At 42.7% G+C, this 13897-nt stretch overlaps 1 protein-coding gene across 1 annotated transcript in view; it reads right to left on the bottom strand.

Moving 5' to 3' along the window:
- Positions 1-1280: 1280 nt before the first annotated feature.
- DISC1 (DISC1 scaffold protein) overlaps positions 1281-13897 on the bottom strand; it is a 337105-nt gene continuing 324488 nt past the window's right edge. The window contains 3 exon segments of the mRNA XM_060033786.1: positions 1281-1445; positions 1447-1499; positions 1502-1622. Of these exon segments, the coding sequence (XP_059889769.1) occupies positions 1281-1445; positions 1447-1499; positions 1502-1622 (339 nt within the window).

Consider the following 13897-nt stretch of genomic DNA (forward strand, 5'->3'; position numbering starts at 1 on the left):
GGAGAAAACCCCATTCCCTAGAATCAAACTAACCTTCTGGAAAATTTCTAAACAAGAGACTAACACAGACCCTGACTGCAGCTCTCAGAACTGCTACCTGAGCCCACCACAAGCTGGAGGGATTTCCCACTGAGGAACAAGCCCACCTGCTAGACTGCAGCCAGGAACCGCTCTGTGTGCACTGGCCGTCTGCAGGGCTTTGCTCCCAGGTACTCACAGCCGGTTACTTGCCCATCTGCTGGAGGCCGTGCCACCTTACGACTGCTCAATTCTGCGTGATCCATGGACGTGGAGTAAACAAAAGTGCAGAACAGAAATGCTTGTACTGTTTCTTCGGCCAACTTTTTAATGAGCTTAAACACCAGTTTGTAAGGGGCAGGGAGTTACCAAAAACAGAACGTCTGCTTTAAAAATCCACCTTGAGCCATGTGAAAATAATCACGGATTAAGTTGAAAAAATCTCCTGCTAAGTTTAACAAGCAAGGCAAAAGATTGAAGTTTGTAAGGAGGAAGGAAACGCAACATTGAATCTGTCATTAAACCGCGGATCTGAATACTTGTGATTAAGATTAATCCTTGACCATCCAAAGCTCCTTAAACGTACACATACATTCACACACACACACAGACTCCCGATAAAGCATGGTAAGAACGAGGATTCTGAAGAGTAAGACAGCGACGAGAAGCAAAGTCCAAAATAGCTACACTTCTCACAAATACATCTAATGAAAGTCACACTACTGAACAGAAATGATGAATGAATAGAGAAGTACTTTCATCTAGAGGAGTGTCAGCTTACGATTAAGTAACCGAAAAGATACAGAATGGGGCTGTATATGCCTTCATACGTCTTGCACCCACCCATCTACCCTCGAAAGAACTAGGCAGGGACACACGGAACGCACGCACATTTCTACATGTGATTCAGTGCTCCACCGGCTTGCACACCTAAGCCAGGAGATTCTTGTGCATCTCGGTCACTGGCAACTGGTTTTGATAAAGGTTATTTGCAGATGTGACAGGAAATGCACTGAATCTTGTACAAAGGAGTGATCCAAAGTCCTGTTACTTGTGACACTCTCCTGCCCGTTATACGGCAGAATTGTATGGAAAAGAAAACCAAAGATGGATTTGGGTTTCTCGGTATTCAGAAGGCCCCTGGAACACTGAGGCAGGCAGACCCATAACCATCTGAGCCCCACAAACCCAGCTTCACAGCCCCTGAAACTCCATTTTTCTTTGGCCTCGTCGTGTGCTTGTCTGAACTGCACTGCTACTTTTTAGCCGTCAGGTTTAATAATCAAAAATGCTGACTTACCAAAAACTAGAGAGAAACATCGCATACTGAATAATCTCAGGGATCTGAGGTGTGTTGAACTCGAAATACCAGGAGTACCTATTTGTTTGCATCTGCTGAGGCATGGGGAAACGGTATAATTTTTTAAGACTTTCTTTTACAAAATAACCTAACAGGTGCTTAACCTGCAGGAAAAAAAAAGGATATGAATGAGATCTTCATCGTGACTGTGGATCGCAGTGTGAAGTTGATCTTCTAAGTATAATAATTTCTTGCCAATGGCTTCACATTTTTCTCCAAGTTCTGCCGAAAGGACGTAAGATTCCTGGCCAGAGAAAAAGAAAAAGATCACTCATAAACTACAGAGTTTTTCAGGGCTGTGAACACATCTGTGATTTATCCAATGGTCCACAAAGGGAAGACTCCCCTACAGAGCTGCACCAGCTCCTGCACCCCATTAGAATCATGCCGGAACCTCTGTCTCCCCTGGAGGTCGTTCTTGAGAATGACAATTTCAGGTTTTTACCGAATGATAAGCTGTGTCTACATAGCTCCACAGCTGACCTCCCTCATCCGGTCATTTCAAAGACCTATTTCCAGTACATCAACCCCTAAAGTGGATTTATCAAAGGGGAAGCCTGGGTCTTCAAGCCGCATCCATGGGCAAACTCACACTAAAATAGGAATGCTAACCAAAGAGGGACTGGGCAAGTCACGAGAGCAACTGAGCTGACCTGTGAGAACAAAGAGATGCTCCTCTAGGGGTACAGGAATCTAATAGGACACTGAACGTTGTTCGCATGCTGTCACAGTCCCTGAAAGCTAGAATATTGAGGAGACTTTAAATGCCACGAGGCGTGTGTTATATGTACAGCTGCTGCCACTGCCAGCGTAGGTATTGATTTTCCCTCTCCCTCACCAGAGCGTAAGCCCCATAAAAGCAGGAAGAATGAATGTCAAGCCCCGTAAGAGCCCAGGCAATGATGTCTTGCTAGCTGCTGGGTCCAGAGCTCCTGGCACAGTGTCAGACACATGGTAGGCACATGGCATTCATTTGTTCCGTGAATGAGTAGCCAAGTCTGGGAGCTCCCTCCTTCTCAAGTGTTTCCCCTTCGTACTTGTATTCTACACATGAACCAGCAGAGAGCCTTCTTTATGTCACTTTCCTGTACAAAACCACCACATGGAGAACAATATAGAGGTTCCTTTAAAAACTAAAAATAGAGTTACTGTATGATCCAGCAATCCCACTCCTGGGTACATATCTGGAGAAAACTCTTAATTCGAAAAGAAACACACACCCCTATGTTCACAGCAGCACCATTCACAATAGCCAAGACATGGAAGCAACCTAAGTGTCCATCCACAGAGGAATGGATAAAGAAGATGTGGTACATATATACAATAGAACCTTACTCAGCCATAAAAAAGAATGAAATAATGCCATTTGCAGCTACATGGATGGACCTAGAGATGATCACACGAAGTGAAGTAAGTCAGACAGAGAAAGATAAACATCACAAGATATCACTTATATGTGGAATCTAAAATATGACACGAACTTATCTATGAAACAGAAACAGACTCACAGACATAGAAAACAAACATGGTTACCAAAGGGGAAAGGGAGGGGGAGATAAATTAGGAGTGTGCGATTAACATATACACACTACTATGTATAAAATAGATACACAACAAGGACCTACTGTATAGCACAGGGAACTATATTCAATGTCTTATAATAACCTATAATGGAAAATAATCTGAAAAAGAATATATATATGTGTGTGTGTATATCTATATCTATATCTATATATATCTGAATCACTTTGCTGCACACCTGAAACTAACACAACATTGTAAAGTAACTATATTTCAATTTAGAAAAGCCACCGCAGAGCAGAGTCGGAACCCTGCCCTCCTACAACCTGGTGCTAGGCCCACACTTCATTCCGTGCCCTCTGTTCTCTTATGTACCACCAAACCTGTGCCACCTGGAACGGACCCCACTGCCTTCCGTCACATGAGTCTTCCTGCCTGTGCCCCCTCCTCCAACTGTGTCTGAACCCCAGCGGTTCCTCCAAGGCCCCAAACAGTGCTTCCACCTGTAGCACAGATTCTGACATGCCTCAGTTTCTCACAAGTGATTGTAAACTCCCTGTGGGCAGGGCCTCAGGGTAATGCCTGGCATCTAGAGGGCCATGGATTTTTAAAAGAAAAGAATAAACAATGTCAAGAGAATAAGGAAAGAAAAGAGAGAATTTTAGAATAAAGGTAAAGGAAAAAAGCAGCACTGTGCTTGGCGAGATAAGCCAGACAGAGAAAGACAAATACTGTATGATGTCACTTATATGTGGAACCTAAAAAAACTGAACTTGTAGAAACAGAGAGTAGAGCAGTGGTCGCCAGGGCCTGGGGGTAGGGGAGTTGGAGAAAGGATGTTAAGAGTATGAACTTGCAGTTAGAAGATGAATAAATTCTGGAGATCTAATGCACAGCTGAGTGATTATAGTCAACAATACTGAATTACATACTTAAAAAATGCTAAGAGGGCGTCCCTGGTGGCGCAGTGGTTGAGAGTCCGCCTGCCGATGCAGGGGACACGGGTTCGTGCCCCGGTCCGGGAAGATCCCACATGCCATGAAGCGGCTGGGCCCGTGAGTCATGGCCACTGAGCCTGCGCGTCCGGAGCCTGTGCTCCGCAACGGGAGAGGCCACAACAGTGAGGGGCCCGCGTAAAGCAAAAAAAAAAAAAAAAAATACTAAGAGACTAGATTTTTTTTTATTGGAGTATATTTGCTTTACAGTGTTGTGTTAGTTTCTGCCACACAGTGAAGTGAATCAGCCATACGCATACACACATCCCCTCCCTCTTGGACCTCCTTCCCCCCCGCCATCCCACCCAACTAGGTCATCACAGAGCACCAAGCTGAGCTCCCTGTGCTACACAGCAGGTTCCTACTAGCTATCTGTTTTCCACATGGTAGCGTATTTATGTCAAACCTAATGTTCTCACCACAAAAAAGAAATGATAAGTATGTGTCGTGACAGAGGTATTAGCTAAAGCTACAGTGGTCATCAACTGCAATATATAAATGTGTCAGATCAACACAATGTACACCTTAACTTACGCAGTGTTAGATGTCAGTTATAGCTCAATAAAAATATAATAAATAAACATGCAGCAAAAAGTGAGCTCAGAATTGAAAAGTAACCAAATGCAAAAGTAATAGTTTCCCATCTAATGGTGAAAGTCTTAGAAGGCATACTAAAAAGAATTTTGCATAGGAAAAACAATTAAGATAGATATTCAGATTAAACTGCAGAGTTACTACAAAAACTGCAATTAATGCCCAGCAAAAGCAACAAAATCCCCAGGTGTGGTGATATTTAGAAAGTCCTTAGAGGCCGTGAGTTATATAATATTATAATTGGAGTCCAAGAATAACCATTTAACCCAGATATGTGATTTAACATTCACTATACCAACTCCAGAATGCCCTAAAGTTTATATCCCAAATGGTCAACTACATCAGAAGAAAACAGCGCTGATTGGAACTACCCATAACTACCGTAAATATTGAAGAAGGCTAATAAGCTACAAAAAAATGTATGTACAAAAGAATTCTAGTGACAACAACATAAGATTTTGCAGACAAATGGACACAATTACACAAGAAGGCATGTGAAGCATACTTGAAGGTTTGTTCAGAACTGACCATAGCAGTGATGATGAGAAAACAGCAAATACATAAAAATCACATATACATATATATTTTACTGATCCTAAAAGTAGTAACATTATCATTCAAAGATGCAGAATTATGGAGTAGACAAATTACATGGAAGTTAAGACAATGGGCAATGAGTAACGCCACAGTCACGCATGAACTAAATGAGACATGAAGAAAGAGAACATCTGGAGAAAAATGATTGACAGCAGTGAAACCACAAGTCATACACGAAGGAAAAAAATACAGTGTTCGTGGGAAAATATATATGACTGAGAATACACTTAAAAGAGACAAAAAAGCATAGAAACAGAACGTGGAACCGAGGAATGTAAAACACTCTTCGATGGAATCAAATGATTCAATCCTGATCTTAAGTCTAAAACAAATAGAAATCTAAGCTGAATTAAATCCATTTAAAATATGTCTTTACATCTTCCTCCAAACACATAATCCCCACCTATTTTCCTTTTAAAATTATGTACAAATTGATAGTGATTGTATGAATTCGGGAAAGTAATTTAAGACCATGTAGCAAAACTTTAACTGTTTATACTCTATGATCCAATATTCCCCTTTCTGGAATCTATCGAAAAGAAAATTTATATATTTAAATTGAAATAATTTTTATTAATCATTTTAAATAAATATAGAAAAATGTCTATCATATATGTTAAATAATAATTTATTATTTTAGTAATGCAAAAGTAATTGCATTGAGTACAAGAAAGAGGAAATAACATAAATGTCCAACGATAAAGGGGACAGTTAAAATAGGTCCTGGTATATTCAATTTGTATTTAGCCATTAAAACCATTTTAATACAAGAATATTTAATGATGAGGAAATACTCAAACAGGCAAAGCACTAAAATATTCACAATTATTTGAAGGGGCAGCATTATAGCACATTTTTCTTTTCTTTTCTATACGTTGTTGTATTTTCCACATCTCTGAAAAATAATAAAGAAAAAAGTTACTAAGAACACTAACTCAAGCCATAATGGAAAAGTATGGAAGAAATACAACTGAATATTTTTAAAAAACAATTTTGAAGATTAAAAAGCACAAGACATAGAAAACAAACCTATGGTTACCAAAGGAGAAGGGGGGATAAATTAGGAGTATGCAATTAACAGATACAAACTACTCTACATAAAACAGATAACCAACAAGGACCTACTGTAGAGCACAGGGAACTCTGCTGAATATCTTATAATAACCTATAATGGAAAATGTTTTATATATAACTGAATCATTTTGCTGTATACCTGAAACTAACACAACACTGTAAATCAACTATACCTCAACAAAAAAATAAAGACTAAAAAGCGCAAAGAGGCGGAAGGAAACAAACTCAGCGAGATCAAGGTTCTCTGACAGTAACAGAAGATCTGCTTGGCATTCTCTCGTAGGGCTGCTCCTCCAGGTTACAGAATCCCCATCAAGTTCCTGCACAAACCACTACGGACAGATCCTGATCCTGTATTGAAAGGATACCGAGTGTGACCTGGGTGAGTATTATTTGAGTGGTTTATGGCTTTACCATAATGCTCTCACAGGGAATCTTGGGAATGACATTAGTTTAAGACCTAAACTGAGAAGTGACAGCCGATGAGAGGGCAGATTTACATATTTTATCAATCTGATGAAAAATTCCACTCCATCCAAAGAAATCCCATCTGTCCACAGAGGGCAGGACTGGACCAGAGTCACGAGCATCAGGCGGACAAAGTTGTAGAGGTCCTGCCTGTGAACCCTACCCTGGAGCGGCCAGGCAGAGCTTCATTGTCATTTCCATGCTGTGCCCAGGCATGACGGAGTGTGTGTCCAGCCACAGCAGTATGGCCTTCAGAACCTTTCCTCTCTGCTGTCAAGAGACAGTTTATTACTTCTCCCCCTTGAACATGGCTGGGCCTTTAAGGATCCTCCGATGAAAAGAACACGGTAGAGGTGACATGCCTGACTTCCAAGGCTAGATCATAATATTTGATATGTCTCTCAGATCACTTGCCCTGGAACCCAGTCTCCATGTTGTGAGGAAGCCCAAGGAAGCCCAAGTCACCTGGACAGGCCAGGTGTAGGCATCTGGTTGAGAGCCCCAACTAAGGACCCAGCCAACAGCCACGTACGGGAGGAACTGAGCCTTCAGACAATTCCAGGCTCCACCTTCAAGCTATCCAGCGAACACTCAGACATTACGGGGCAGACAGCCCTCTCCACGGATTCATGCCTATAATAAATGTTTTTTTTAAGTCATTGAGTTGGGGGTGATTTGTTATGCAGCCATAGTAGCTAAAACAGCAGGATACATGGGTATACCCCACACAGGAGCCTGCCTGGATGGACAGGACCTTTGCAAACGCTAGCAGGAAGTACTCCCTCACCAGTCCCTAGACCAACCGGATCTTGAAGTTCACTAAAGTGCTAATGCTCTGACTTGTCTCGGGGTGGGCAGCCAGCTGAGAACTGTGGCTATGAGGCCAAGAAGTGCGAGAAAGAGATTTCAATGGCTGGCCACCGCTGTTGGTCACTGGTCCCCAGATCCCTGGCTCCTGGTTGAATGTGCAGGAGCAGATTCTGAACACCATATTTGCTTACCATGTAACCAAGGGGACCTTGCTTCCTTCTAGCTTTTAGGAAAATGACTCTTTAGTGGACACGGCACAGCAAAATGCTTCCATCACAAGAGGCAGAAGGGTAAGACACGAGTGAATTCCTGTCTCGGGATCTCACACCCCCCTTGGGGGCACACTCACTGCCTGGGATGAAGGACGAAATCGCCGCCCTATTTAAATGATTGCATCCTCCTGGGAATATGAGTCTCTCTCTCTCTCTCTCTCTCTCTCTCTCTCTCTCTCTCTCTCTCTCTCTGTGTGTGTGTGTGTGTGTGTGTGTGTGCGCGCGCGCTACAGTCACCCGGGATGGCAGGTCTCTTCAGGAAGCATAAAGCCTGTTACCACTGGTTTCTCTCTTGCTGTGAGAACACTTTTCTCAAGTGTGTCCTTTTAAGCCAGTGGGTTTTAGGCTCACTCTGCAGAGAACCCCCTGGCAGGAAAGCAGGGGCTTTACTGTCAATTCTACCCCAGTCTCTCATTTTATCCATATTATTTGTCTAAGCCAGAGTGGAAAGTTAAAAATAAAAAGGGAAATAGGAGCTACTGAAGGGCTTTTGTTTGCGTGTTTAACAGAAAGGAAACTTCTTTTCAAAAAACTTGTCCTTCAATAGATCTTCAGAAACAGCGGCATTTCTCTTTAAGCCAAAATAATGAACTGTAAGTCAGGTGCACTGCTCTGGAGGCCCCAGCTTGGGATGTAACTGCAAGAAAGCGGAGCCCCTCATTTTCGCTCCCACCTGTTTCCCAGGTCGTCAAATGCCAGCATTTACAAAGGGCCACCTCAGTCAGGGCTGCTAAGAATGTCACGAGCCCGCCCCGGAACACCTTCACACCTAGAAGCAGAGGGAATTGGAGCTGGCGGGGGGCTAGGAACCTCAGCCCCATCTAGTTGAGTTCCCCCTTATACACACATTGAAGGCGTCTCCAAGAGTCCTGTGTCTTGCTGAAGGTCACACAAGGGGACAGTGGTGGGTTGGGGTCCAAGATGCAGGTCTCCCCACATCTAGCCAGCTCTTTCTTCTGGATCTGACTTAGGGGGGGAAACACAGAAAGGGATCTGCGTTGGGCTGGCCCAGGGTGGGAATGAGGGGGCTACAAAGTGATGACAGAAAGAAATCAGAGAAGCAAACGGCGCCTGAAGATGTCTCTTCTCCTCCCTTTCCTCCCTCAGAACTCTGCAAAGTCTGCTCTGATTCCCAGAAGGCTCACCCTCACCCAGTTAGGTGGTCCCTCCACGACTTGGATACACATCACCTAGAAGTGGCGATTATGGTAACCAGGACAACGTGGGATGCAGTGATGAGCGAGGGACCTTTGGTCCCCATGCCCATGAAACACAAGGCTGGAAGCAGAAGACAGCAGGGGAGTGTCACTTGGGAAGGACGTGAGTTTCTTCTTTCTGAATAAGAATATGACAGCTTTGACTGCCCATCGTTCGCATTGCCTTGCTAGATTCCCAATGAACATTCTCTGAACCACATCCAGTAGCTCTTCATGCACGCGGTTCTTCTCAGCGTGAAATTGGTAACGTTTGCTTTCACTTTATTATTTAATTAAATGTGGCAAAAAAAAAAAAAAAAAAACCCTACATCACTACATGACGGATACTCGAAAATTAAAATATCACCCACTACAAAGTCATTGGTATTCCTAGCTGAAATGGAGTTTTGTAGGATTTGCAAGACTGAATGGACAAAGTACAGGTTGTTCGGCATTTCAAAGTGGCTTTGAAAACCCTCCAGTCATTCGTCCCATCAGGCAGTCTTTTCAGCCACTCAGATTATTACTTTTTCTTTCTATACATCCATTCCATCGTTTAGCCCTAGGAGTAACTATTTTCCCCGTGCGCCAGAATGAAAGAAGCAGTACCAGGAAAAAGGCCTCTTAAGGAGCCTTTCTTCCCTCCTCGGCCTGGCTAATGCTCCCTCTCTCTTCCCTCCAGGCAGGTTTCTGGATCCCTGAATCTCCTACCACCTCAACTCCGGGCTAGGAGTGTTCCTCCAGCACCACGAACAGAACTTCTTCCGCACGTATATACCTGCCTGTCTCCCCAGCTACACGGTAGCAGAATGCGGTCCTGCCATTCCTGGAGCTCCAGTGCCACCTGCCTGGTTCTCAAAAGATGCTCAGGACACATTTGTCAAAGCAAGGAACGGAGAATTCTTTTTCGCCACGTCTCGAGGAAGCGATGCTGTTTCTCAGCCTGCCTTAGCCAAGGCCGCCTCTCACCAAGTGTGAAGAGCCTGGCAGAGACAGTAAGACCTCTCTGAACAGCTCCTTTCTCTGGAGGCAGCCAAGAGCAGCCTCGCCTGGGATAATTCCTTGCCTCTAGGGCAGCCGGCAGGTCCCAGGCGCCTGCCCCAGCCCTTCCGCACAAACACGCCTTTTATCGGCCTCAGGAAGAGCCCTAAATCTTCCATACCGTCCCTTCACACATGTCTGATTTGGTAGCCCTAACTCGGTCAGACAATATTTCAAAGAGAATTTGCTTAACTCACCTCATGTTCAGAACCCGTAGACTTTTGAGCGTTTGGGCAGAAATTTTCAGCTGTGTTGAATTAGACCTGATGTCAAATTTCTGTCCTGCTCACCAAACTCGGGAAGCGTGATTTAAAAGAGAAAATAGGATTTCCTTTGTTGGGCAGGATTTTCTCATTAAAATGACTTTCTAAAAACATTTATCTAGAAAAGTCTATACTCAGATCCAAAAATGCATTCAGTTGCTACCCTGAGCAGATGCCTGCACACACTGGTGAAAACCACAGTCACAGACTCTGGGGCCAGGCTCAGCAACGAGTTTTTTACTTAGTGATTTTCCCATAAACAAGACTAGGCCCTTGCCTATGAAATTTGGAAAATATCAACATTGAAAGTTTTAAAACTGGAGGACATATTGAAGCTCCCTACCAAGGGTAGGGAATATATTATATTATAATAATAATTGTTTTGATAAGAATGAGTATCTGGTGAAAACATCTCACCTAGTTACATCCAGAGTGATAAGGAAATTATATATATATATATAATTTTTTTTTCCCGAATAGAAAATGTATTTGGAATAGAAACTGTTTGGGTTAAACTGCTAGTCAGGCAGGTACTGCTGTAGCTACCAACTTTACTTATGAAAGGCTACCACAGCTAACAAAGCAACACTTTCAGAAATGTTATTCGTCAGCGGTGACCTGCCACACATTTGAGCAGACTGCCTCCACCTTGGGTTAAGTCATTGCATCAAGAACACTGAAGTGGCTCGTGTTTTAAAATGTTGTCAAAAGTAGTTCTAAAGGCAGAGGCAGTACGATGTCTGGAATGACATCAAGTAGTAGAATGAGAAAAGCCTGATAACTGAAGTAAGAAGTCTTGCTATGATTTAAAAATTAATCTGAGGAAATCAACAAGTACCCTTCAGGTCTATATATCATGTGGGAAATGCACTGTGCTGGGTGCTGTGCTTAAGGAACCCGTCAGTACAGACGAATGGATAAACAAGATGTGGTACATACATACAATGGAGTATTACTCAGCCATGAAAAAGAATGAAATAAGGCCATTTGCAGCAACATGGATGGACCTAGAGACTGTCACACTAAGTAAAGTCAGATAGAGAAAGACAAATACCATGTGATATCACTTATATGTGGAATCTAAAAAAATGATACAAATGAACTTATTTACAAGACAGAAACAGACTCACAGACATAGAGAAAAAACTTATAGTTATCAAAGGGGAAGGAGGGGAGGACGGATAAATTATGAGTTTGGGATTAACATATATACACTACTATATAAAGCGAGAGAGAGGCATGGACATATATACACTACCAAACATAAGGTAGATAGCTAGTGGGAAGCAGCCGCATAGCACAGGGAGATCAGCTCGGTGCTTTGTGACCGCCTGGAGGGGTGGGATAGGGAGGGTGGGAGGGAGGGAGACGCAAGAGGGAAGAGGTACGGGAACATATGTATATGTATAACTGATTCTCTTTGTTATAAAGCAGAAACTAACACACCATTGTAAAGCAATTATACCCCAATAAAGATGTTAAAAAATAAATAAAATAAAATAAAATAGATAAACAACAAGGACCTACTGTATAGCACAGGGAACTCTACTCAATATCTTATAATAACCTATAATGGAAAAGAATCTGAAAAAAAATATATATATATAACTGAATCACTGTGTTGTATACCTGAAACATTGTAAATCACCTATTCTTCAATTTAAAAAAAAAAGAAAAAAAGAACTTGTCAATAGTTCCCATGCTTGCCAGGACCTGTGGTGTAAGGGAAGGTCCCCACCTTGGACATCCCACTCTGTGTCCAACTACCCTGCTCGGATCCTTATTTTCCTTGGTCGTGTAATAAGGAATCAGCAATAGTTGCCTATCCCTAAAAATGTCTAATTCCTGCAATGAAATTCACAGGCTACGTCATAAAGAAAGGACAGGTGACAGAGCAGTCTGCATTTACAGACTGCTGAGCCACAGAAATACTTAAGTTTAAAAGTCAATTAAAATCCCTGCATGCGCCCATACGTCCTTACCCACCAAAGACGCGGCTTGAGCCTCGAGATGTTTGTTCTGTGGTTAAGGTTCATTCCCTCTCCTATAGCTTGAGGTAAACCAGATGTGGTTACCACCATCCGTGAGCTTAGCTGATGCATTGAAGCATTTCCTTAGCTCGGTATTAAAATCATAGCCTTAAATATGTTTCTCTGGGCTGTTTTCCAAAATATTTGCTTGGCAAATACATTCCAGAAATGTTATATGGTTTTCCCTTTTTTTAACTGCCCACATAAAGAATATTTACCTCAAACTCCTGTCCAATACCACAAAGAATATCTTTCACATCTATTTGAAATAGCTTTTGTAAGTATGTGTGTTTTCACATAAATGCTGAGTTCTGCAGTCATAATGTAATGCCAATAAGACACTAACGGTACATCATTACTACTCCATATAATACAAGTATTCATCCAACTATTCAAATTATATGGTTACACCCTCAGTAAGTGGGTATTTTTTTTAAAGGCATCCAGATGTTGTCAGTGGTAAGGAAAGCATCTGAAATATTTAGATGTCTTTAGATCAGAACGAGCAATGAATTGTCTTCAAGTATCTGCACGCTTATTACAAAGAAAAGTTCTGAAGCATTAACAGAACCAAGGATATGGATGAAAGAAGAAATGGCCTGATAATTCATGTATGCTCATTGGCCTGTGGTTTCTAGTTCACGTGAAGGGCGAGCTTCAGAAAGCTGTATTTCCTATTCCATGATCACGTGAGAGAATTTGGTCTGCTTCCGTTTTACACCAATGTTGTGTAAGGCCAAACTCTGTTAGAATCTTCGGAGGAAAAATCTATTTGTAAATGAGATTCACAGCATCAGCAAATACCTAAACAGTCTCTATTTAGCACAAGGGTTCGGATTCTGGGGATAGTGACATCAAACCCTAAGACCTTTTTGTATGAGGAAATGAAGACAGAACACCTTTGGGGGCACTGCATTTCAGGGGATGTGCCCTGCCAACGGCCTGTTGCTCAGAAATACTGAACTACAAGGAGGACAGAATCAAATACCAACTTTCATCTGTGTTCATCTTAGATTAAAATTTTTTTGAATTTCTAAATGCTTTTTGTGAACTATGCAACTATGAGATGACTAGAATGACTGCTTTTAACAGACTGTTAGTTCACTTTCCAGAAAAGCCTGGATTAAACATCTCTCAGCTACTCAAAGGAAAACACTGCATATTCGTTAGACCAGCCGCCTGTGCTGTAAGTACCATAACTCAATCCTCACCAGCCAGCCGGTGACCAGCCTCTATCCACCCCTCAGTGTTCATCAACGAGTGACAAGGAATTTCCAAGGTGAAGGAGGCTCCGAGGGCCCCGAGGCTGTCTTCTTCAGAAGCACAGAACTATTTTTAATTAGTGGAAGAAGTCACAGTTAGGCCCTGGAGCAAAGAAAGTGGTTTCGTAATTTTCCAAAAGCAGGGAAAGCAGCGGATCCGAGGCACCCATTTAGTCTCCTTGGGCAGGAGGCTGGCAAGCTAACATTAATTAACTGAGAGAACCGGCATGAACCAGTTAACTGAAGGCCCAGAAGCCTCTTCTTCCCACCTGCCAGGTGTCCTGGGCTCTGCTCCTCCGCCCCCCCCCCCCATCAAAGGCAGGGGCCAAGGCCAGGGCCGGGACGTAGCCTGTGAGCCTGCCAACTTCCGATCCTATTGGTGGAGCTGTTTCTAAA

This window comes from Delphinus delphis, chromosome 16, assembly GCF_949987515.2.
Source record: "Delphinus delphis chromosome 16, mDelDel1.2, whole genome shotgun sequence".
In the NCBI taxonomy this organism is placed as follows: Eukaryota; Metazoa; Chordata; class Mammalia; order Artiodactyla; family Delphinidae; genus Delphinus; species Delphinus delphis.